General features: G+C 44.7%; 1 protein-coding gene, 1 long non-coding RNA gene and 1 pseudogene across 5 annotated transcripts; 2 read left to right on the top strand and 1 right to left on the bottom strand.

Annotated features, from left to right (window-relative positions):
* LOC136465823 (acetylajmalan esterase-like) overlaps nt 1-8,718 on the top strand; it is a 40,232-nt pseudogene extending 31,514 nt beyond the window's left edge.
* A 1,456-nt stretch (nt 8,719-10,174) lies between these two features.
* Nucleotides 10,175-11,810, bottom strand: LOC136463751 (uncharacterized). Of its 2 annotated transcripts, none has more exons than XR_010761073.1 (3): nt 11,515-11,810; nt 11,322-11,431; nt 10,175-11,225 (listed from the first exon to the last, which is right to left on the bottom strand). It is a non-coding gene; the product is annotated as an uncharacterized lncRNA (long non-coding RNA). The 2 variants fall into 2 exon arrangements; XR_010761074.1 differs by having other exon boundaries at nt 10,175-10,558.
* Nucleotides 11,811-12,220: 410 nt separating this feature from the next.
* Nucleotides 12,221-18,606, top strand: LOC136463750 (4-hydroxy-3-methylbut-2-en-1-yl diphosphate synthase (ferredoxin), chloroplastic-like). Of its 3 annotated transcripts, none has more exons than XM_066462727.1 (20): nt 12,221-12,332; nt 12,990-13,259; nt 13,628-13,785; nt 13,928-14,034; nt 14,109-14,209; nt 14,288-14,364; nt 14,452-14,571; nt 14,647-14,877; nt 15,300-15,416; nt 15,535-15,609; nt 15,694-15,771; nt 16,018-16,077; nt 16,162-16,224; nt 16,324-16,468; nt 16,892-17,033; nt 17,178-17,255; nt 17,338-17,497; nt 17,705-17,803; nt 17,935-18,039; nt 18,335-18,606. In XM_066462727.1, exons 2-20 carry the CDS (start codon nt 13,037-13,039, stop codon nt 18,434-18,436), a joined length of 2,241 nt encoding a protein of 746 aa, XP_066318824.1. In that variant the 5' UTR covers nt 12,221-12,332; nt 12,990-13,036; the 3' UTR covers nt 18,437-18,606. The 3 variants fall into 3 exon arrangements, with proteins under 3 accessions (XP_066318824.1, XP_066318826.1, XP_066318823.1); XM_066462729.1 differs by having other exon boundaries at nt 12,221-12,337; nt 16,324-16,444; XM_066462726.1 differs by having other exon boundaries at nt 12,221-12,337.
* Nucleotides 18,607-21,896: the final 3,290 nt, after the last annotated feature.

The following is a 21,896-nucleotide window of genomic DNA, read 5'->3' as shown; positions in this document are numbered from 1 at the left end:
CAGGTGAACTGACTAAAGAAGTTCATACCCGGTTTGAAGGTGGTTGACGATATCTATAGACCACTTAAGTTATACTGCGATTATAATCTGGCAGTACAGTATGCTCACAACATAAGTCAAGTGGTGTTGCCAAACACATTGACATAGAGTCAGTGTTTTTCTAAACGCTAAACGGTAAACAGTCGGTCACCTACCGTTTAGCCATTATTCGGGCAAAACGTCCCATTAAACGGGCTAAACGACCAATTAAACGGGGTAAACGGGTGATTAAACGGAAACGGCGCACCACCGTGTAGCGTTTACACGGTGTTTAAACGGGCTAAACGATCGTTTAGGCGAACAGTGGATAGAATATTATGTTGTGATAGATAAAGTCTGGGATCAAGTCATAAGTCTTGAGCATATAAGTACAGAAAAGATGCTCGCGGATCCGCTTACAAAAGGCTTACCACTCAACGTGTTCAGAGAATATGTAGCTAGCATGGGTTTAAGGGAAAACCTAAAATTCCTGGACAAAAGAAGGCCCAAAGATAAGTATCTATTTCAGAATAGAGTAGTGTGTGGTAGCTGTTAAATCTATCGGCAATGGACCGTGACGATGAGACATGCTCTATGCGCTAATCTATAATGGAATGAACAAAAGTAAATGGTATGAAATTGAAAGATGGAATGAGATCAAGGGGGAGAATGTTAGTTGATCTCCACCAATAGGCCCAACGGCCTCTTGGGCCCTTGCCTCTGCGCCCTGATCGGTGGCGCCCAACCCTAATAGGTTGGTGGGCCCCTGTCGCACAGCACATATAAAGATAAGTGGGGATCACGGCTCGAGTCACGAGGTTGGTCTAAGACGCCATGATCCCACTGATAGAAACCCTAATCCGATCTACAGTGTGCTGCCAGCGACGGGATGCCCCACCACACCGCCGTCGCCTCTGCAGGGTCTCCACCGGTCCACTGGATCGCCACCTCGCCTCCTCACCACCGTGCCGAGCACCGGCGTCCGCGAGGCGGCATCCAGGGCGAACTTGGCGTCTACGTTGCTGCGGCCCAACTATGCTAAGGCGAGGAGCCTTACCCGGATCTACGGTTACACAGAAAGGTACACCACGATCCTAACAAGGCGACCATGTTGGCCCCTTCTCTCTTTTCCTCCCTCTGAATGATAAGCTGATGGCTAAAGATTCATTCATGTTGCATTTTTTTGGCTCATCTGTTACCTTTGCCCCCCTGTTAGTTCCTGAATCCTAATGTGCACACTTCTTTATATGTTCTGGACAACAATTGAACATAATATTTTAAATTCCGTCTATTATTACTATTTATTTGGAACTATGTCTTTGTGGTTATCTATCATAGGCAGAAAGATTTTATCTATATTTATTTCTTATTTTTTACAGCTAGGTCTTCAGTGGTTATCTATCATAGGCAGAATGATCTACTTGATTTGCACTGGAGCATTACTTTGTTCTCTCACTCACTGCTTCCAGGCTTGCATATGTTACTCCTTCCAATCATTGGGTGCCTACTGTATGTTACTTGCGCAGCTGAACTTTCAGTGCCTCAGTGTGCAATTAGCCCTTACATATTTTTCGTGGTTTCCTCATTGATTTGCTTGGTATGTATTTCATTTTTCAGGCTGCCAAATTAATTTGGGAATACATAACAGGATGTCAGGATGCTCTACCGAATGGATCCATTGAGAAGCTCAATAAACTGAGTGGTAACGATCCATGATGCTTCAATCGATGTACTATTGCAACTGCTTCCAACTTGGGTTATTCCACGCTAATCACAGTTCACATGCTTCGTCATGTTCATGGGTTCACCTTTTTTCCATACAGATTAGAGTTAAGCAATTTTTTATTTCCCTAGGTTTATTCAACCCGCTCCATGTTTGTGTTAACAAGCAGGCACTATTCAGGAAATCCTTAATACGAAACGACGTATAGCCGTACTTAACAATGTTTCGATGCATTTTTCAGTTTTTGTTTCATCAATGGACTACCAAACAAATCAGGATATTAACCGTTATACATGTATTTGTTCTTAGAATGTGTTCCTGTCCTTAGAATGTGTCCCATATTATGTTTTCATCAGGCTGGGAATTCTACAATCATGGCACTCTTTTCCTTCTGTTTATCTTTGCTTCGCATAGACAGATTATTTTCTAAAGTAGTGAGTTTCTGTAACCCACTGTGCAAGACAAAATTATTTGAATGGTCACATCTTAGTTGTATCTGCACTGTTACAATGACAGTTTGCTTAGTTGACTACATGTTTGCTCCCAAATCATTACTTTTCCATGCATGATGCATCATACATTTAATTCTTTATTTAACTCACTGTATCTGTTCAACACTGATAGTTGTGCATTGATGGTGTCTGTCTATGCTGTCACAATTTTGGTACTCATCGGCAAACCAAATGGTTTGGGTTTGTGATGTACGCACCAGCAGCGGTGAACTGTCAGCAAGTGATACCTCAGCCTTGCCACCTTCTCATTCACGAAGCTCTATATTTCAGAATCTCGCCTCCCATCGCACCGACCTGTTACGCACCGGCTTATATTGCCTCCAGGCTCCAGTTGATTCTTTCATTACTTTTCCTCTCCAATGCAGACTCTTGGTGCATTGATGGTGCGGCGAATTTTTCTGCCTATAGCGTCACCGTTTACATACTCATCTGTCAACCTAGATTTTAAAGCATTACCAATTCTTTAGATTTGAGATACGACAAAACTTAACTCTGCTGTGATGGGTGTACTTACTTGGTGAAACACACAAAGATTGCATGTTTGTTAATATAAGTATAAACGAGTACCTCATTGGTTACCTACGTGCACAATGAAGGTTTGATGTACCATAGCAGGCCATTAAAAAAAACAATGACATGCATAAGCATTCCATGTTGTAGCCCACTTTTCATATCCTCAGTTTTTTTTTCTCTATTCGTCCATTTCCGCTCACCAAAACTATGCCGCCAGATTGATCATTTCTGTTATCTCTTTATGACAGATTTGTCACGATTAAGAACTGCTGCTCAAAGACGGAACAGACGAAAGGCTGTCCTAGCTTTTCGAACAAATACTCATGGAAACATAGGAGATAGTTGGAACTATTTTTGGTATTTTTCCCATCTTATATGTGTAGCCTACAATTGTCTAACTGAAGTAGTTTGTTTTCGTACCCAATAGCTCTCACAGATCGTAAGTTGTTCCTGTCAGTGTTTTCCCTGCTTCTGGCATCTTTGTTAACTTTAATAATATTATTATGCTTTACAGAATCTCCTACTGCCCACTTGCTGCTTACCTCTATGCTTTATGGAGACCTGCACAGATATTTATCTGGCCCATTTGTTACTCAGTGCTTATTCTTCATTGTGCTTTTTGCGTTGTTTGCGAAATCTACAGCAGTTTCCTATGTTACCGGTACCTTCTCATGCTCCATTTTTTTGCTTGCTAGCCCGCGCAGCTGCGCGGGGGTTCCTGCTAATTAAATATATTTTCATAGTACTCTTATTCGGAGTGTTAATAATATTTTTTATAAATTTTGTTAAACTTAAGAAAGTTTGACATGCACGTAAATCTAGATGATATTTTTGAGAAGGGACGAGGAGAGTATAAAGCAACATCATAGTTCACATCAAATGAAAAGAGATACAAGACGGCAAAGGAACACGCAGTCGCAGCGTGCTTCGTTCAAAGGATCATTTTAGAGCAGGCCCAACGTGGTTCATAAAAGCTGTGGTTTCAAGCAAAAAAACTGATCACCACGTAGGTACGTAGGCTTGAGGCACCATCCAGCGCAGGCAGTCGTCCGAAGGACAATTTTACTGGGCAAGGATGGGCGACGCCTGCAGGCTTCGTTCGTCCGTGCTTGACTTCTTGTTGCATGGAGGGCGAGGCCGGCATGTCCAAATTTACGGCTGTGGCCCTTGCAAGTCTTGATTCTCCGGTCTCTCCCCACCGCCACCCGCCACTCGGTGCCACCGCTACGAAGCCCGGCTGGCGCGCCACCGGTGTGTCGCCGCCTGCATGCGCCACGAGGTCGCGGTGTTCCACTCGCCAACTCCCGCCCAGCATATCGACAACCCGAGTATCCCAAGATTGACGCGACGCGCGACCGGCAATCAGGGCTCGTTTGGATAGGGGCATCCCCGTAGGTATCCCGGCCTGATCCGCGGGTGGAGAGAAGCCCGTGGCGCTGCTCCGCTTCTTGATCCACGAGGCCATTTGATACCATGGGGGCCAAAACAAACGCGTGCCTTTTCCGCCCTATCCTCGTCGATGCACGGGGGAAGAAAAAAATGTGTCTGCACTCGTGTTTCTCTATCCCGTCCCCCATCGCTCTCCTGTCTCGCAAGCGCGTCGCGCCATCGCCTGCTCGCCCTCGCCTCGCAGAGGTAAGCCATGGCGTCGCGCCTCCCATCTCCTACTTGTGCATCTCCCATCTCCGCTCCCTCCGTCTCCTGACCATCTCGTTGTTAATTTCTAATCCGTCTTCCTCACCCAGAGCACGACCATGGGGGCTAGGGTTTAAGTGCCGCCCGTCGCTGCTCCCGTAGCTGCCAGTCGCCGCACGGCTAGGTGCCACCCTCGCCGCGCGGCTGCCTGCATCTGCTATATCTGCGACATCCGCCACGTGCGTGGTCTTCTAGCAGGTGGGACGCCTGCTCCTCCTGTTCTGTTTATCGTTAGATCTATGGGTGTTCATGAATTGTGTGGTGGTTCTTGCCATGTCTGATGTTTTTTCTTGTTCTATATGTTTCCTTAGTTCTGTCATTGAGATCGTGCAATTTGAGCCTGAATCATGAGTTGCGAGTACCCCATTCAATTAGTTAAATTGAAATCAAGGGTCATGTTTGCCCACACTGACTTGATTATTGTGTCCTGCAAGTTCTTTTACCGAAGCAGTAGTGTTAAAATTTAGTCACAGCATACCACAGTGTTTGTAATGCTCAAGTTGCTATATGCGACTTTTAGCATTGAAAGCGATAGAATATCTTGCTCGGATATATCTGAACCGCAGTATGTAGTGATTTTTTTTTATTAAGTACATCTGTGATTTGCTAAAGTAGTACTGAAACTAAAAGAGCTGGGGCAGTCTGCTAACTAAATGTAAAATTTTCTGCTCTAGCTGGAGTAGTCTGCTAAGCATCTAACTGAAACTGAAATAGCAATCTTCCTCCCTAGAAGATAGAAATCTTCTTTCTTTTTTTGTTAACCTTTTACAATTGGCTGGCTTATAATTTCCTGATCTTTATTGCCTTAGGAAAAATAGTTGTGATAATGTAACTTAAAGGGGTCCAAATTATATGATGATAAATAAATATGAACTTACAGATGTTATTTTACAGTAATAGCTTTTTATGGTTTCACAATGGCAAAATAGACTTTCCGTACATGCTTCGGGGTGTTGTAGTTTCTGTTCAGAAGAGTAGTGATTCTGGACAGGCTAGAGTGGGTGTGGTTCAGCAGCTAAATCACTGAACCTTTCTTTTCTTTGTAAGATCGAGTCACTGAACAATGCGTTCTCAACAGAGCCAGAATGATAAGACAAACAAATATTGATGCATGCTAACTGCCTAATTAAATTAGTGAACCAATAAAATATGTTCACTTATTCAGTGCTCTGCTTTTTAGTGTTATGTGTTTTGGTTATACTAGTGTTGAGAAGCTGAGAAAACTTGTATATGTCACGCATATATTAATTTTCTATGATAGCGAACAAGATTTTTTCTTTGATAGTGTTGAGAAACTGAGAAAGCTTTTCAGTTAGTGAACCAGATTTTCATTTGCATAAATCTAATATTTTTTTCTATGAGACCATGGTTTTGTGAAACAATAGCATTTCAAAGGGGTCTAAGTATGTAACCTGAAGCGGTTTTTGGTGATTCAGTATGTTTTGAGTGCAATTACCAATTTCACAGATGATGTTTGACAAGTAGTTACCAATTTTATAGCAAGCTTGATAGATACTAGTAACCATAATAATTACAGGTATCGATGTCGATTTAATTAGTATTATACTGTCCACTCTGAGGATCGAAATTTTATTCGGAGGTGTTCATGTGTGGAGACATGTTTTAGTTCCAGTGAATATCTTGTGACAGTTCGAGTGCAAAAATATGTCCGTCATAAGACAAAAGTTCGCTGGTTCTTTGCCTAGAAACTGGAGGCATGTAGCTCAAACCTCGAAATGAAAAACATCTTTAACGGTCCCCCCCCCCCCCCCCCCCCCCTCCCCGAGAAACTGGAACGGTAACCGTAGCTGAAAGTCTAAAATTGGGGTGCAAGTGCAATGCAGAACTGATCGACTTAACAAATGGCAGGACCATTGCGTCTAAAGACATTCAGTTCAAATTTACTGGCCCATCTTTATGGATAATATAATTTGTTCTTGTGATAGAGCACTACACTTGTGTGATAATCAATACAACAATCTTGACAGAGACACAGTCGAGCTTATTAGTTAATAATTTTGGTCCTTTTGGTTTGATAGTCTGTTGCTGGCTATGATCTTGTGTGGAGTGTATTATTCTTATTAACATAGTATTTGCAGTTCCTATATTTACGTCTGTGATGATTAATGACAACGTTCGTTGATGAAGGATTGAGTGTCCACGACATTTGAAGAGGCACCACATGAAGTATCAAAGTTACTGAACATATCAGTCACAGATTTATAGATTTTAGTTATACGAGAAATTTCCAATTTGCTGCATTTCACGATGTCGCTTTTATGTTTATTTCTTGCCTATGTAGCTACATGTCTGTCTTCCGTAATCTTGAAAGCCTATGCAAATGAATGTAATTATGTATCAGTACTAAATTCTAAATTTATTTGTATTGCAAGTTTCAGCCTAAGAAAATATCATTTCTGAATTCTCTGTGTTTTTCTGATTTTGATTGCCTGTGATTTGTATCCCTGTGTCTCCCAAATGGCACCCGGTAATTTTACCTCGATGGGAATTCATTCTCCTGAGGGGGACGGGGGTGGCAAGTTCAGTGGAGAATTCCCTTGGGGGCTTAAACCCACGTGTGTGTTTTTTGACCCAGCACCCAAAGGAGCCCTCAAGGAATTAATGGTACGTCCATGGAGTCGCATTTCAAGCGTGCAGTGCATCGCAAAAATGCAGACGAACGAACTAGCGTGCAGTGCATCGCATTACAGTCGCACTCTTCGAACGACTGGTCCGGGCTCCGATCCGGCGCAACCAAACGATGGCCGGCCGGACTCTTGCCATTCTTGGTACCTTGACCACCTCCTGATCTCGAGAATTCGGGGGAAAAAAGGGAAACAAAAGGTAAACGGGAATTTGCGCGAGATGTTAAGCTAGAGGGAAAAAAAGGTAAACGGGAAAAGGGCGACTTGTTGCACGGCCCGACCGGCCGCTGCTCCAACGGATACCTCATGATCGATTTCCTCGGTACGCCGCCGGTTTGGTTTGGTCTTTTTTTTTTGTTGCTGTTGCATGACACTATCGTAATTTCAATTGGATCGTATGTGCAGCGAAATATCTTGGGCTTCCTCTCCTCAACCCGTACCTCGACAAGGCGGCGGACTTCACGCACGGCGTGAACTTCGCGGTCGCCGGAGCCACCGCCCTCGACACGACGACGCTCGCCAAGAGAGGGGTCACCTTCTCCCTCACCAACAGCTCCCTCGACGTCCAGCTCCAGTGGTTCAAGGACTTCATGGCCTCCGCCACGAACTCTAGTCAAGGCACGTCATTGATCAGCTCTTTATATTAATAACAGTAAAAAAAGCTGTTGTGTTGTAGTAACGGTTTGCATGCGTCACATCACATCACATCCCTCAACAATTCCTGTGATCCGATCCATGCATATAGCATAGATCCGAAGGAAGCTAGAGAGCTCACTGGTGATGCTGGAGATCGGTGGCAACGACTTCCTTCCTCCCGCAACAGACCCGGCCAAGTGACGGCGGATATGGCCTCGGCAACGTCACCCGTATAGTGGAAACTCTACAACAGGCCGGGGCGCTTGTGCCTCCAGTCGTGCAATCCATTTCGAACGCAGCGAAGGTACGTACGCATCTCAATTCCATCATCCATGACAAAACTAAACTTGATGCATCTGTAAGTTCCAAAATTTCGAGCATTTTTCACCAATTCTCGTGTCGCAAACTCCCAGCAATCACCTCACCTCAGGAGTTGCTGGAGATGGGCGCGGTCCGGGTGGTGATCGCCGGCAACTTCCCGATCGGGTGCGTGCCGGTCTACCTCACCGGGGCGAACGTGACAGAGCCGGCCGCGTACGACATGGGCGGCTGCCTGGCCGTCCTCAACGCGTTCGCGGAGCTGTACAACGCGCGGCTGCGGGGCGCCGTCGCGGGCCTGCAGCGGGCGCACCCGCGCGCCGTGGTCGCGTACGCGGACTACTTCGCGGCGTACGCCAGGGTGCTCCGCGAGGCGCGCGCGCGCGGGTTCGACCCGGCGAGGACGCGCACGGCGTGCTGCGGGGCCGGGGAAGAAGCCGCGGCGTACGGCTTCGACGAGAGCAGGTTCTGCGGGGCGCCCGGGACGGCCGTGTGCGCGGACCGGGACCGGTACGTGAGCTGGGACGGCGTGCACCCGACGCAGCACGCGTACGGGGCGATGACCGATCTGCTCTACCGCGGGGGGCTCGCGTACCCGCCGCCGATCAAGTGGCCGGCGGGGCAGACGACGCCGGGGACGAAAGCGCACTTGAATTGATAGCATGCGTGCGTGTGTGTTTTTCTTCGGTAGTGTATCCGTGTTTGGTGCAAATGTTATGCTGGTGTCATCAATCAATACAATACAGTTACAGGTTCCGGGACCGGAATCGTCTCTCGTTCTGCTTTGTCGCATTTCAAACTTCGAAGGGCTTTGGTTAGGGCTCGTGTGGAAGGTTTTGCCTGAGCAGCAGGGTGCCAGAGAGTGGTCAAGACTCGAGACCTGAGGCTTGTTTGGTTCGAGACTTCGAATCCTCGCCTCGGAACTCCGCTAGGCAGCCGTCGGCATGTTCGCTTCTTTTATAATCCGTTTTTTTAGCTGGTTTTTTTAATCAAAACAAATTAACTGGAACAATATTTCAGCTTGTTTTTCAGCGAAACGAACAGAGCCAGTTGATGATTTGGTAAGATCCTCTCCCTTTTCCTACCTTTTTCTCATCTTCTATTATTCCCATGTTTTCTGTAGTTTTTTTTTTCACTTTTCCTATATGTCCATCAGTCGCCCATAATTCTTGATCAATTCAGGACACGTCCAATGGAGACTAACACTCTTAATGATTCTAGTACAAATAAAATGATTCACGTAGACTAAGAAATGTTGAGACTACTATTCACACAATGTAAACTACCACTACTTGTGGTTTGTACAGAAACTTTTTCTTTTCATCATGCCTCACCTTTATTTCATCTCTCTTCTTTTTTAGCATGAACCACCTTCTCTTTCTAAGTATATGTAGCATCTGTAAACCACTATGACAATTATAGAGCACTTACTTTTTTTATCCGATTCTACATGGCACCTAGGGCTACTAGTAAAGTAGCAGCGTTGGGAAAGGCCACATGCGACATTTGGTCCTTCGATATCTCTGGAAGATCTGTGCATGCGTACAAAAACAAGTGCAAACAGATTTGGACAGTTGAAAGCAGATCCACTTTTTAAGAAGACACTAGCGTCCGGACGTCCGGACACAGCTCCTAGTCCTAGGCAACTAATCGTGGCCTAGTTCCTAGTCCCAAGCCCACCAACAAGAGCATCCCATCCCAGCATCAACATGTATAACAAAAAAAAGTAAAACCGAAGTGCTATCTGCCCGCGTAACAGAATGAGAGACCATAAGCTCGCTCCGCGCCGCCATCCCCCGGCACGCCCCCTCCGCCGGCCCTCGCCGCGCCCCTCCACAGTCTGAGAAGGATGCAAGGTAGCAAAAGACGAGGAGAAGCCACCAAGGCGAGGTAGCAGAAGACGAGGAGAGAGATGCAACGATCTACTTTTGAAACATTCAGATGCAATACTTACAACATGTAAAAGAAGACAAATGAAACACTTGAAACATATGTCTGAAACACGTGCAAAAACATGTGAAAACACTTGAAAACCATTGCAAACATTTACAACATCCAGATAAAATATTTGTAACATACGTGTGAAACATATGCAACATCCAGATAAACAAACTTGCAACATACAAACAGATGAAACATTGGGAACAAACACTTGCAACATATTGTATAAACTATTGCAACATACGCAACATCTCGATCTACTTTTATAACATCCGTATGAAACACTTACAACATACCTCTACAAAATACGTATGCAACACACTATTTCACAGGGTCATCTTGACAAAACAAATAATTGTAGGTATGTTTTTCAATTCATGGCTGCACCCTATTTTCAGAAAGAACTCTCAAGGCAATATGTAATTTCATCTAGAAGCGGATAACAGATAGCAACATCTGCTAATTCACAGGCAAAGCGTCACAGCCCACCATCATCCACCTATGACCTATGCCAGAAGCCAAGACGTGGTAAGAGTCCAGCCAGTACCCTGCAGCTCCTAAAAGCCAAAACCCAAAATGAATATTAGCATCGATCGCACAGGAACTTCACTATTGCAAGCATCAAATCGAACCCATACTGAATACATCCAATGAAGCTGCAGCTTCAACTGACGGGTACAACTATTTTGTTGATTACACAAGGTATGGTGGTATTGATCTAGTTAGCCTATTGCATTGCAGGAATCTACAAGTACAAAATACTGTAAATGGGCCTTACTTATGAGGAAAGATAGATTTTTTTTTCTCAATCCAACTGCACAGGTAAAGGCAACGGAGGGTACTAACGGTGGCAGGAAGACGAGAGCTAGTCAGATAAGTGCTGAGTGCGTCTCTGGTCTATCTTCTCATTGCTCTAAAGTTTCAACTATCCACTGAATGGCCTTTATCAAGTGTCTGGACTCTGGAGCCACGTTAGTAGTTGAAATAAAGTAACCGCTCCAACCTAATGAAGTATCTGCTCCAACCTGACCCAATTTCATCGGGGTAACCTTTCAGTCTGCGCGTTTGTTTCATATCTAAGCGCAGCTAGCCTAACAAACACTTGATCGGTGCAGCATGGGCACCTAATTTTTCCCGATTGGGAAAAAATCTAATCAGATTCTGTTCTTCGACTGGAAAAATCTACCCAGCAAGTCACCGGATGGAACAAACGAATCACATTGGCTGCAATAAGAATCAGACAAGGAATGAACGAATGGAAATTAAGAAGGGAAGTCTGCTAAGGAGCGAGACACGTGTGGATGAAGGAAGAACGTGTACCTGTTCCAGCGAGCCCCACAGGTCGGCGGCCCGAAATTAGGACCTGCGACGGTGCCGCTGCTAGACGGAGAGGTAGAATGGCTAACCTGCTCGTCTGAAGCAAAGCGGATCTAGGGCAGAACGACTGTAAAGGGAAGCGCTCGAATGACATGGAAGTGAGTGAGAGATGAGAGGTCTCATCATCGGGACTCACCTGCGGTAGCCGTACGGATGGAGGGAAGGGGCCACCGGCGTCGTAGCTTGGCTGGCTAGGAAGGCCGTGGCAGTGGACGAGCAGCGGCGGGCGCCAGGACCCAAGTGCGAGAATCCGAGGGGCGACGGCCGAGTTGCGTGGCCGCGGAGGGCGAACTAGATCGGGAGAGCAGGGAGCGGGCGGTGGCGTTGCGGCGACGGCCGAGGAGAGCGGTGGGTCGGGAGAGCAGGGAGTGGGCGGCGACGCTTTTCTCGGGCGCAATGAGCGGGGTTTTGATTTTGACGGGAGGGAGGGCCGCAGCGTGGGGTAGGAGAAATCGTCGGAGGGCCAGGGAGTCGCGGTAACTTTCGTCCTGCCGGTAGACCTGGACATTTGACTATAGATTAAAAAAACTAAGACAAAAACTAAAATAGTGTTTATTTTCAGAGACTAAAAAGAAGGAGAGAAACTACGAGTGAGCTCCCCGCTCTAGAAGTCCACCAAACGCACCCCAGAAGTAGGGATGAAACGGATCGGATACGGATGGATATCACCGATATTACATTTGTTTTCATATTTTTGTTTGGATTCGGATTCGAATATGGATAGTGTCAACTATGTCGGATAGGATACGATTAGATATCGACATCATAAATATACGATTTGATTATTCGGATACGAATATCTAAATTCAAATACGGACAGATCCCGACCTCTCAGTTTTGAACCCGCCGCCGCTTGGAAAAAGGAAAAGAGATAGAGAGCTCTCACTCGCGCGCTCCGTTCGGTAACCGAAAGGGAGGAGCGCGGGCGAGGTGTCGCCCACACGGAGCTGCGAGGTTCGGTGAGGATTTCTAGCTTGCTGCCTGCCTCCGATGTCCGATCACGTTCGTCGTGCTGTGTGGCTGGGGCGGGATTCGTGCTCGGTTTAGCTGGATTATTCTCCCGTTCAGCCTGGGCAGGTTGCTGAACGCCTGAACCTGTGGTGGAGGCTTCACTAGCTGGTTCTGTGGATGCTTGTTTGGATTTGGTTTGGAGAATTTGTGTTGTGTGGATGGGAGGATTTGTCACAGTCGGTCTGTCAGGTTGCTGCCCATCGATTTCAGTAGAATTCTCTTTTGGGTTAGGATGGCACTGAGCCGGGCATTTCTCTGTTCGTTTGCCAATAAGGATCTAGGCCGTTTTCGTCTTTGGATTTACTTTCCCCCTCCTTGTTTCCTTCACCCCGGGAACGGCGGTTGATTCGAGTTTGTTGAATTTTTTATGCGGTTTATTATGCAAAACTTGTTGTCAGTTTCGCTGCACGAATTATGTTGTCAATTTAGTTACACGAATTGTTAATTGCTCTGGTTTAGTAGCACACACCATATCTTTGTCCTGTTCTCGCTCCTCCAGCGACAGGGTATATTCCACTTGTGCCGATTAAAGGCCATCAGGATCAGCAGCCACTGCTCACCTCACCTCACCAGTCACCACTTGCGTTGGTTGCTTTGCAGGTGTTTGTAGGATCGCGTAGGTGAGTTCCTGCTGCTTGGAGACAGCCATGGCCACTGGCGTGGCTCCAGCTCCTCTCCCACATGTCAGAGTGCGCGATGGTGGCATCGGGTTCACCAGGAGCGTCGACTTTGCGAAGGTCTTGTCTACTCCCAGTGCCGGCACGATGAGTGCAAGCTCCTCCAGAGTCAGGGCACTCGTGGCGAAGAGCTCAAGTACTGGTTCGGAGACCATGGAGCTCGAGCCATCTTCAGAAGGAAGCCCACTTTTAGGTATATGCTCTTGTGTCCTTGCACGTATATTTTGTAGCTGTGTATTTTTCAACTCAAGGGATCTGTCCCAGATTTAAAATCTACTCCCTCCATCCCAGAATATCTGTCGTTCTCGTTTCCCGAGAAACAACTTTAACAAAATGTATATTAAAAAATATTATTATTTATGGTACATAATTAACATCATTGGAAAGATCTTTGAATCTAGTTTTTTAACAAATTTATTTGGAGACACAAATGTTGCACATATTTTGTACAAATTGAGTCAAAGTCGTGGCACGGACACCGAAAATAACAGATAAATTGGGACGGAAGGGAGTATGCACTCTTTTCCTAACTGAATGTACTGTCCTTCCTGCGTCCTTCAGTACCCAGGCAAAAGTACTGTGAATCAATACACCAGACAAGGAGGAGGAAAACTCGAACTGTGATGGTGGGGAATGTGCCACTTGGCAGTGATCATCCCATAAGGATTCAAACCATGACGACTTCAGATACCAAGGATGTTGCAAAAACAGTAGAGGAGGTGCATCCCATCTGAAATTCATGTTGATTATTCTTAGTATTCTCTACAGAGTTTGAATGCGGGAGATTTTACTCAGCCTTTTTCAGATGATTTGTATTTTGTGTACATTTAGCTAATGAACATATCACTTCCACCATTTCAGGTGATGAGGATAGCAGATAAAGGAGCTGATATTGTTAGAATAACCGTCCAGGGTAGGAAGGAAGCTGATGCCTGCTTTGAGATCAAGAACACTCTGGTTCAGAAGAAGTAAGGTGTCATTTTCTTCACATTCACTGAGTTCACATGTATGCGTCCTCACCCTTTTCATTGTGTTTGTATAGTTACAACATTCCACTAGTGGCCGATATTCATTTTGCTCCTACAGTAGCTCTAAGGGTGGCAGAATGCTTTGACAAAATTCGTGTGAACCCAGGAAATTTTGGTGAGTGAAATCTTGACATCCCTCATTTTAGTCTGTCATGTTTTTATTACTGTAAAATGCTGAGAACTGTACTGGCAGCTGATCGTCGTGCTCAATTCGAAAAGCTGGAATATACTGACGACGACTACCAAAAAGAGCTCGAGCATATTGAGAAGGTTGAAAAATTGTGATTATTAGTCTTGTTTCAATCAATGTGAACATATGGCATGTTATCTTACAGAGCGATATTAATTTTGTCTCAGGTGTTTTCTCCATTAGTTGAGAAATGCAAGCAGTATGGAAGAGCAATGCGTATAGGAACAAATCATGGTAGTCTTTCTGACCGCATAATGAGCTACTATGGTGATTCTCCACGGGGAATGGTGATTATCTCATTTCCGAGGAAATATTTAAATAGTAGTACATAAAAGTTTGACATCTTCTCTGCAATGTTGCAGGTTGAGTCTGCTTTGGAATTTGCTAGGATATGTCGGAAGTTGGACTTCCACAACTTTGTATTTTCGATGAAAGCCAGTAACCCTGTTGTCATGGTCCAAGCATATCGCCTGCTTGTGGCTGAAATGTATAACCTAGGATGGGATTATCCCTTGCATTTGGGTGTTACAGAAGCTGGAGAGGGTGAAGATGGAAGGATGAAGTCTGCTATTGGCATTGGGACACTGCTAATGGTAATTGCTTCACTACTTATTTATGTTGTATGAAATTAAATCTCTTTCAAATGGTTAATCTGGAAATGACGTAAACGACATGGAAACGATAGCCTCTTCTCAGGAGGAAGAATACTTTTGGAGCTTATAGCTGGAAGCTTTGAGGATGAATATTTTTAAAATAAATTTTGCCATTCAGTTCCATAGCATGATATGTTATGATTCCATATTAACAAAAACCCTACAATCAAACTGCTGACTGGAAAGAATTTATGTTTAAGATTATTAAACTTTGTTTTGTGGATTAACTGATTGGGACATTTGCCATGCTATGACACATAATAAAGTGCAAGACTAGCAGTTTCCTGTAAATCAATTGAATTATGGAAACTGGCAAGTTCTATGAAAAACATGGACACTATCTTCTGTGTCTTCTATTACAGGATGGCTTGGGTGATACAATCCGTGTCTCCCTCACAGAACCACCAGAAGAAGAGATTGATCCTTGCCAAAGGTTGGCAAATCTTGGGGCACAGGCTGCAAACCTTCAAATTGGGGTGGTAATGGACTTTCACTTTCCATACTTTCCAGTCACCATATAGTAAATACAAGTCCTTACTATTTGTGTTTTCCCTTAAGCAGTATTTAATTCTCTTGGATTTTGTATTGTTTTATCAGGCCCCATTTGAAGAAAAGCATAGGCGTTATTTTGATTTCCAGCGTAGGAGTGGTCAATTGCCTTTGCAGAAGGAGGTTTGTTAAAAAATAATTCCACATCATGATCATAAAAACTACTAATGCTAGATTTCTTATCAGTTGCTCATGCTCTTATGACAGGGTGAGAAAGTTGACTACAGAAATGTCCTGCATCGTGATGGTTCTGTACTGATGTCAGTTTCCCTGGATCAATTAAAGGTAATCTGCACCTTTTGTACTCTTTTTTGTTAAATTCTGGAATACACACTAAAAGGGATTTCAGCATGTTTTTTTTTTATTATTTAGGATCCACACCTGGTAGTTGTTAAGTAGTACCATTGTTGTTTTCCATGCATTTTTCTATTGAAAATTGGTTGTTACTCCACGTTGCAGTGACTACTCTTTATTGATTAGCCATCTGAATAAATGTGCTCTGTAGTGATGAATGCTCCCTTTATTTGCCAGGCTCCTGAGCTCCTTTATAGGTCTCTTGCAGCAAAGCTTGTGGTTGGCATGCCTTTCAAGGTCTGTTCTATGGTTTTTATGTGCTAGTACACGACTGTTTTTAGATAGATTTTAGTTGAAGATTATTTCTCCTGTGGCTATCAGGATCTGGCTACTGTAGACTCCATTCTTTTGAGGGAGCTCCCTCCTGTAGAAGATGCTGAAGCTGTGAGTTACAGCTACATTTCTATCCCTCTCTCAAGTGCATATGTTGATCGTTTTATTCCCTTTTTTAGTGCTCTGCTCTAATTTTGTGAATGTGTACAGAGGCTTGCACTCAAAAGATTAGTTGACATCAGCATGGGTGTGCTGACCCCCTTATCCGAGCAGTTGACAAAGCCACTCCCACATGCCATTGTACTTGTCAACCTCGACGAATTGTCAAGTGGTGCACACAAACTTTTGCCAGAAGGTAGTTATTTGAATTAGACCAATTGTTTCTTTGCTAATAGTTTAAGGACAAATATTTCACTGAGAAGATAGAATAATAGAAAATGGACTTTCTAGTTCAGATTAGAAGAGAAGGTACTCCCTCCGTTCCAATATGAAGATTGTTTCTAGTTCGTCCTACGTCAAACTTTCTAACTTTGACAAAGTCCATAGAAAAATGCACCAAACATCTACAACATCTAGTTAGTTTCATTAAATCCACCATGAAATATATCTTGATAATTCAGTTTGGTATTATAGATGTTAATATATTTTTCTTATAAACTTGGTCAAAGGTACATGATTTTTTACTAAGATAAAACTAAAACGACCTACATTTTCAAATGAAGAGAGTATGTTGTTTTGCCTAATCTCATAAATTTGTCCTTTTTTATGGTTTGTATAGGCACTAGAGTAGCTGTCACTCTTCGTGGTGATGAATCAAACGAGCAGCTAGATATTCTTAAGGACGTTGATGATATAACAATGTTATTACATAATGTTCCATATGGTGAGGAGAACACAGGCAGGGTGCATGCTGCTAGGAGGTAAGAAAACACAGTGGTCGATTAAGATGTGCTATTAAACGAGAGATTTTTAGGATTTATTTATCCATCATGCTCAACAGCACTATCAGTTTTTTTTTTGTCCTTTGAGGTTTAAAATATTTAATATTTTTTTATGTCTTGCAGGTTATTTGAGTACTTACAGGCCAATGGCTTGAACTTCCCTGTAATTCATCACATAAATTTCCCTAAAGACATTGACAGGTGACTGTCAATATTCCTATTTTGTTCCCCTTGGAATTGTGAGTCATGGCTTTCTTGTTTATTCTAATCTAACTATATGCAGAGATGGCCTTGTCATTGGTGCTGGGGCCAACGATGGTGCTCTGCTAGTCGATGGTCTTGGTGATGGTGTACTTCTTGAAGCTGCTGACCAGGAATTTGAGTTCCTGAGGGACACATCTTTCAACTTGCTCCAGGGTTGCAGGATGCGCAACACAAAAACTGTACGTTCATGTTTTTTTTTTTGGGTTTAATGATATGGCTCTCTCTGTCTGTATCCAGTGGACAACATATACCACTACTTGCAGATTTGTAGTAAAAAAAGAAAAAAAAGGAAAAGAAACAGGCAAACAAAAAATAACTGTTGATGTTTCTCTCTGAGATGAGAATAAATTTTTTGAAAAGTGATTTTCTGACTGTGAATGCTGTAGGAATATGTGTCTTGTCCTTCGTGTGGCCGAACACTCTTTGACCTTCAGGAAATCAGCGCTGAGATTAGAGAAAAAACCTCTCATCTACCAGGTGTCTCGGTGAGTTTTCTGATTCAAATACATATGGTCTGATCAACTGTATATGATTCTTTCAAAAAGATCAACCGTATATGAATTTCCTTCTATTCTATCAATTATACTGATCAACCGTATACATATTTGCCTGGCAGATCGCTATCATGGGTTGTATTGTGAATGGGCCAGGAGAGATGGCCGATGCCGATTTCGGGTACGTTGGAGGGGCTCCTGGAAAGATCGACCTTTACGTTGGCAAGGTAACAATTCCATTGCTTGGTTGCCAAAATCATGTATATGAAATGGAAAGTTTTACTATGTTGTTGAGCAGTAGCTGTGCATTCGTATTTGTTTGTTTGGCGGTCTCAGAAACACTTGGGCCAAACAGGTTTGCTACTGGCCAGAGCCGCCTGGTCCAGTTAGCACTTCGAGGGCACGCAAATGCGGCTGTGAGCCCGTGATAGAACAATGCTTTTTTGATCTGCAATTACTTGTCCGGATACCCGAAGCTGCTGTTCCCATCCTGCTAAAAACAGTGCATCTTTCTTTCTGCAGACTGTTGTGCAGCGCGGCATTGCTATGGAAGGTGCCACTGACGCCTTGATCCAGCTGATCAAGGACCATGGCCGATGGGTGGATCCACCTGCCGAGGAGTAGGGCTGTAGGCTGTAACCTAGTCTGTAGTCTATATATTTTGTAAAGTGACACGCAAAGCAGTAACTGAGCATACAATGTACATCATCCCTACACATTTTATACATCTATTGAGATTTGAGAAATAAATTAGAAATTTCGGGTGATGGCAAGTCTGCAGCACCCCCGATGAAGCAGATATGATATACATATTAGAAGAATCCTATCATCCATCAGGGTGTAAAAAAAAAGATGATGCTTGTATTTCTGCTAATTTCCATTATTGTTTGGTTTGTGAAACCAATTTGCTCTGTCCCTTCTGGTATAGATTTGTTATGTGCTTGTTAAAACCGACTCAGCTGGTTGGTGAGTCAGTTGGCTTAACAAGTGATCATCTGTAAAACTAACACTTTGGTCTGCTTCACTAGTGATATGCTCATCAACCAGAGCCATCAATTGAACGTGAGATATTGCAGAAAACCTAGCTGAATGGGGATGCTCGGCTGCTGTTCTGTTCCCTCGCTACTTCCATAGCATCGGATGGCAACTGTTGCAGTCAGGGCATCAGGCCTAACCGATCTGCAGTGATACGTAACCACAAACCACTCCCTACCTGTTAAACAACGTACCAAGATGAATCAAGCCTCGGTCTCGTGATGGAAGCTCGCTAGCTGTTGTGGTTAGTAGCATGTCAGTGGTCTTTTAGCTAATTAAGATAAGATTGTTGCTGGAGTGTTCAGCGCTGAAACAAATAACTGCCTTGCTCTTAAGGACATTGCCTGACAGAATATTTCTTTCATTTAAGTTACTTGACACTGACAAAATACATGCCATCAGTGCATAACAGTATGACGCCATCTACGCTCTACGATGTACAGCTACCGTGCTCCTGCTTCTGCTCGCCGCGCACTACGCGTCGTCGGCCTTGAGAAAGAGCCCGAGCTGCCGCATGATGCTGGGACGGCCATACTCGGCGATGCCGAGACGCTGCAGGTCCCGCGGGTGGATGCTCTCGTCGGGCAGCACCGCCCTCTCCATCTCCAACAGCTCTCGGCGAACCTTCGCCCTGTAGATCAGACCGGCCAGGGAAACAGTCTTGGGCGCGGCGCGATGGACGTCTTGGACCTTCTTTGCTTCACCACTCTGCGCCGCCCCTGATGCCGGCTCCGACGGTGGCTGCGCAGACGTCACAATGATCTGCTCGGGAAGAGCTCCCCGTAGAGCTGGGAAATCGTCGGAGTCGCTTTTGCGATCAGAGTAACTGCCCGTGTCTGGATCACTGCTGCTTCTTGAACTCGGCCTGCTGCCGGTTTGGACGATGGTGGACACGCCGCAGATGCCTTTGCTTTTGCTCTCCTCAGCGAGCTTCTCGTCCTTTTCCTCCGGGAGGACATCCACGACGATGGGGCGTTCCTGGGCGAACTTGTCGAGCTGTGTCTTCAGCTCGAACAGTACAGAGTCTTCCGCAGAGTCAAAGTCAATCTCGATCTCACCACGGGTATCGGCATCGCCGAAGTGCTTCAGCAGGAACTCAAAGATGTGCCCTGACAGTTCCTCAGACAGCGAGGACAGGCGACCAGCAAGCTGACTCCTCTCTTCTGGCGACATCCGCGACGCCCGTACCTGCTTCTGCTTCTGCTCCACCAGAGTTGAAATCTTCCTCCTCTTCACCGAAGGCGCATTGCCTCCACCATCCTCCATCGGCTCCGGTCGCTGTTTGGAAGCCAAGAACCGCTCCTTCTTGCCGGCAGTTGGTGCGCCGTCCTTGCATGCCCCACGCCGGGATATAAGCTCTGCTTTCTTTAGGAGACCGCTCAAGACATCGAGCTCGCACGCCAGGCGCTTATGTAGGAGCTCCCGAGCTGACATCTCGCCGCCGGCGGTTAAGACCTTCGTGTCGGCGGCGGCGGTCTCGACGTTGTTGCGGTTGCAGGTCATCTTGCGCTTCTGGCTGGGCACGTACAACTCGTCGACCCCGGCGTGGCAAACCGACGTGTCTCGTGCGGGAGCGACGACGCGCCGCGGCTTCTTCCCGGACGCGCGCACACTAGCGTCAGAATGGGCAGGCGCGGCGCGACGAGGGACGCCGCCGGCGAAGGGGCGAACGGCAGCGGCAAGGGCGGCCATGATCCGTCGCAATGCAAGCAAACAGTATCAAGAGAAGAAGGCATCAAAGGATGTCCGAGGAAGGGAAGAATCTGCACATAAAAAGGCTGTTTTTGGAAGCTAGCCAAATGTTTTTTTAGAGGAAAAAAACCAGATGTCCGAGGAAGGGAAGAATCTGCACATAAAAAAGGCTGTTTCTGGAAGATAGGCAAATGTTTTTTTAGAGATAAAAATGTCCTCGAACAGTTCCCATGTTGGTTGCCAAAAACTTGAAAAATCTGCCACCTCATTTTGTTGCATGCGTGACCCATAAAAACACAGGACGCCGGCATGGAACACTCGCGAGTCAAATACGTAAAGAATTGCATATGTAAATGTCATCATTACCTTATTTCTTTTTGTCGGATACCGATTCGAATTCCGTCGGATACTAACACAGAATGAAGAGTTCGGATACGGATTCGTATTTTAATATCCATTTAATTTGTTACTTATAAATATCTATCAAATAATTTTTATAAACAAATTATATAATAAGATATCAACACATAATAAACATACTAAATTCGATATCTTATTTAATGAGTTTCAAACCTCGTGAAACATGCATTGAGAATGGCCTAAGTAGCTAACGGTTGCACGTGGTTCAATGGGAGGGAATAATAACCCGTCAGATCAGGATCGGGCGCATTGAGAACCAGCAAATACGGAGCATGTAAGGAGTGATGGTAGATGGATTGGGCACGCCGGAATTTTACGAATGATTTTAAGTTACTATTGGAGCATGCGACTTCTAGTTTGTTTCCAATAGTTTTGGGAATAGATGTTAGATATATTTGGAGATACTAAACATACCCTCTTTATTCTAAATTATAAATCGTTTTTAACTTTTTTAGATACATAATTTTTTATTATGTATATAGATAGTCTAGGTAGCATGTAGTAAAATTAATAATTTTAGAAAGTTAAAGTAACTTATAATTTAAAATATAGGAAGTATTACTCCGTATGTTATCATACTGAACATACACGAGTGTCACTACACTTTGGTCTAAGTGTATCCCTCCACCCACTATAAAACAGGGGAGAAACATGGCCAAATGCTCCACCACTCGTATGGGATGAAAATCTGGATGACATCGTCAGTATCCTATGATGTCAGGTGCAGCTGTTCCCAATCAAGTACCTTGGGCTGCCGTTGAGCATAAAAAAATCGGTCATTAAAAAAGTTTGCAATGTTCTGTGTGTCTCTAAAAAAGTTCAGCGGTCTTCAGCGTCAGTGCTCCAACTTTTTTTGTACCCTCCATGCCATTGCCGTCAGTTTGGACTATAACGCCGTCAAACTGCAGGTGTAAAAAGTCAAAAATACCCTTAACTC

Source organism: Miscanthus floridulus, chromosome 7 (genome assembly GCF_019320115.1).
Source record: "Miscanthus floridulus cultivar M001 chromosome 7, ASM1932011v1, whole genome shotgun sequence".
Lineage (NCBI taxonomy): Eukaryota > Viridiplantae > Streptophyta > Magnoliopsida > Poales > Poaceae > Miscanthus > Miscanthus floridulus.
This window is presented reverse-complemented; position numbering and strand designations above follow the sequence as displayed.

Coding starts and splice junctions, on each gene's coding strand:
- LOC136463750 (XM_066462727.1), top strand. CDS start 13,037: ATGGCCACTGGCGTGGCTCCAGCTCCTCTCCCACATGTCAGAGTGCGC. Junction 16,225..16,323: donor CTGTAGAAGATGCTGAAGCT/GTGAGTTACAGC, acceptor GAATGTGTACAG/AGGCTTGCACTCAAAAGATT. Junction 16,469..16,891: donor ACACAAACTTTTGCCAGAAG/GTAGTTATTTGA, acceptor TGGTTTGTATAG/GCACTAGAGTAGCTGTCACT.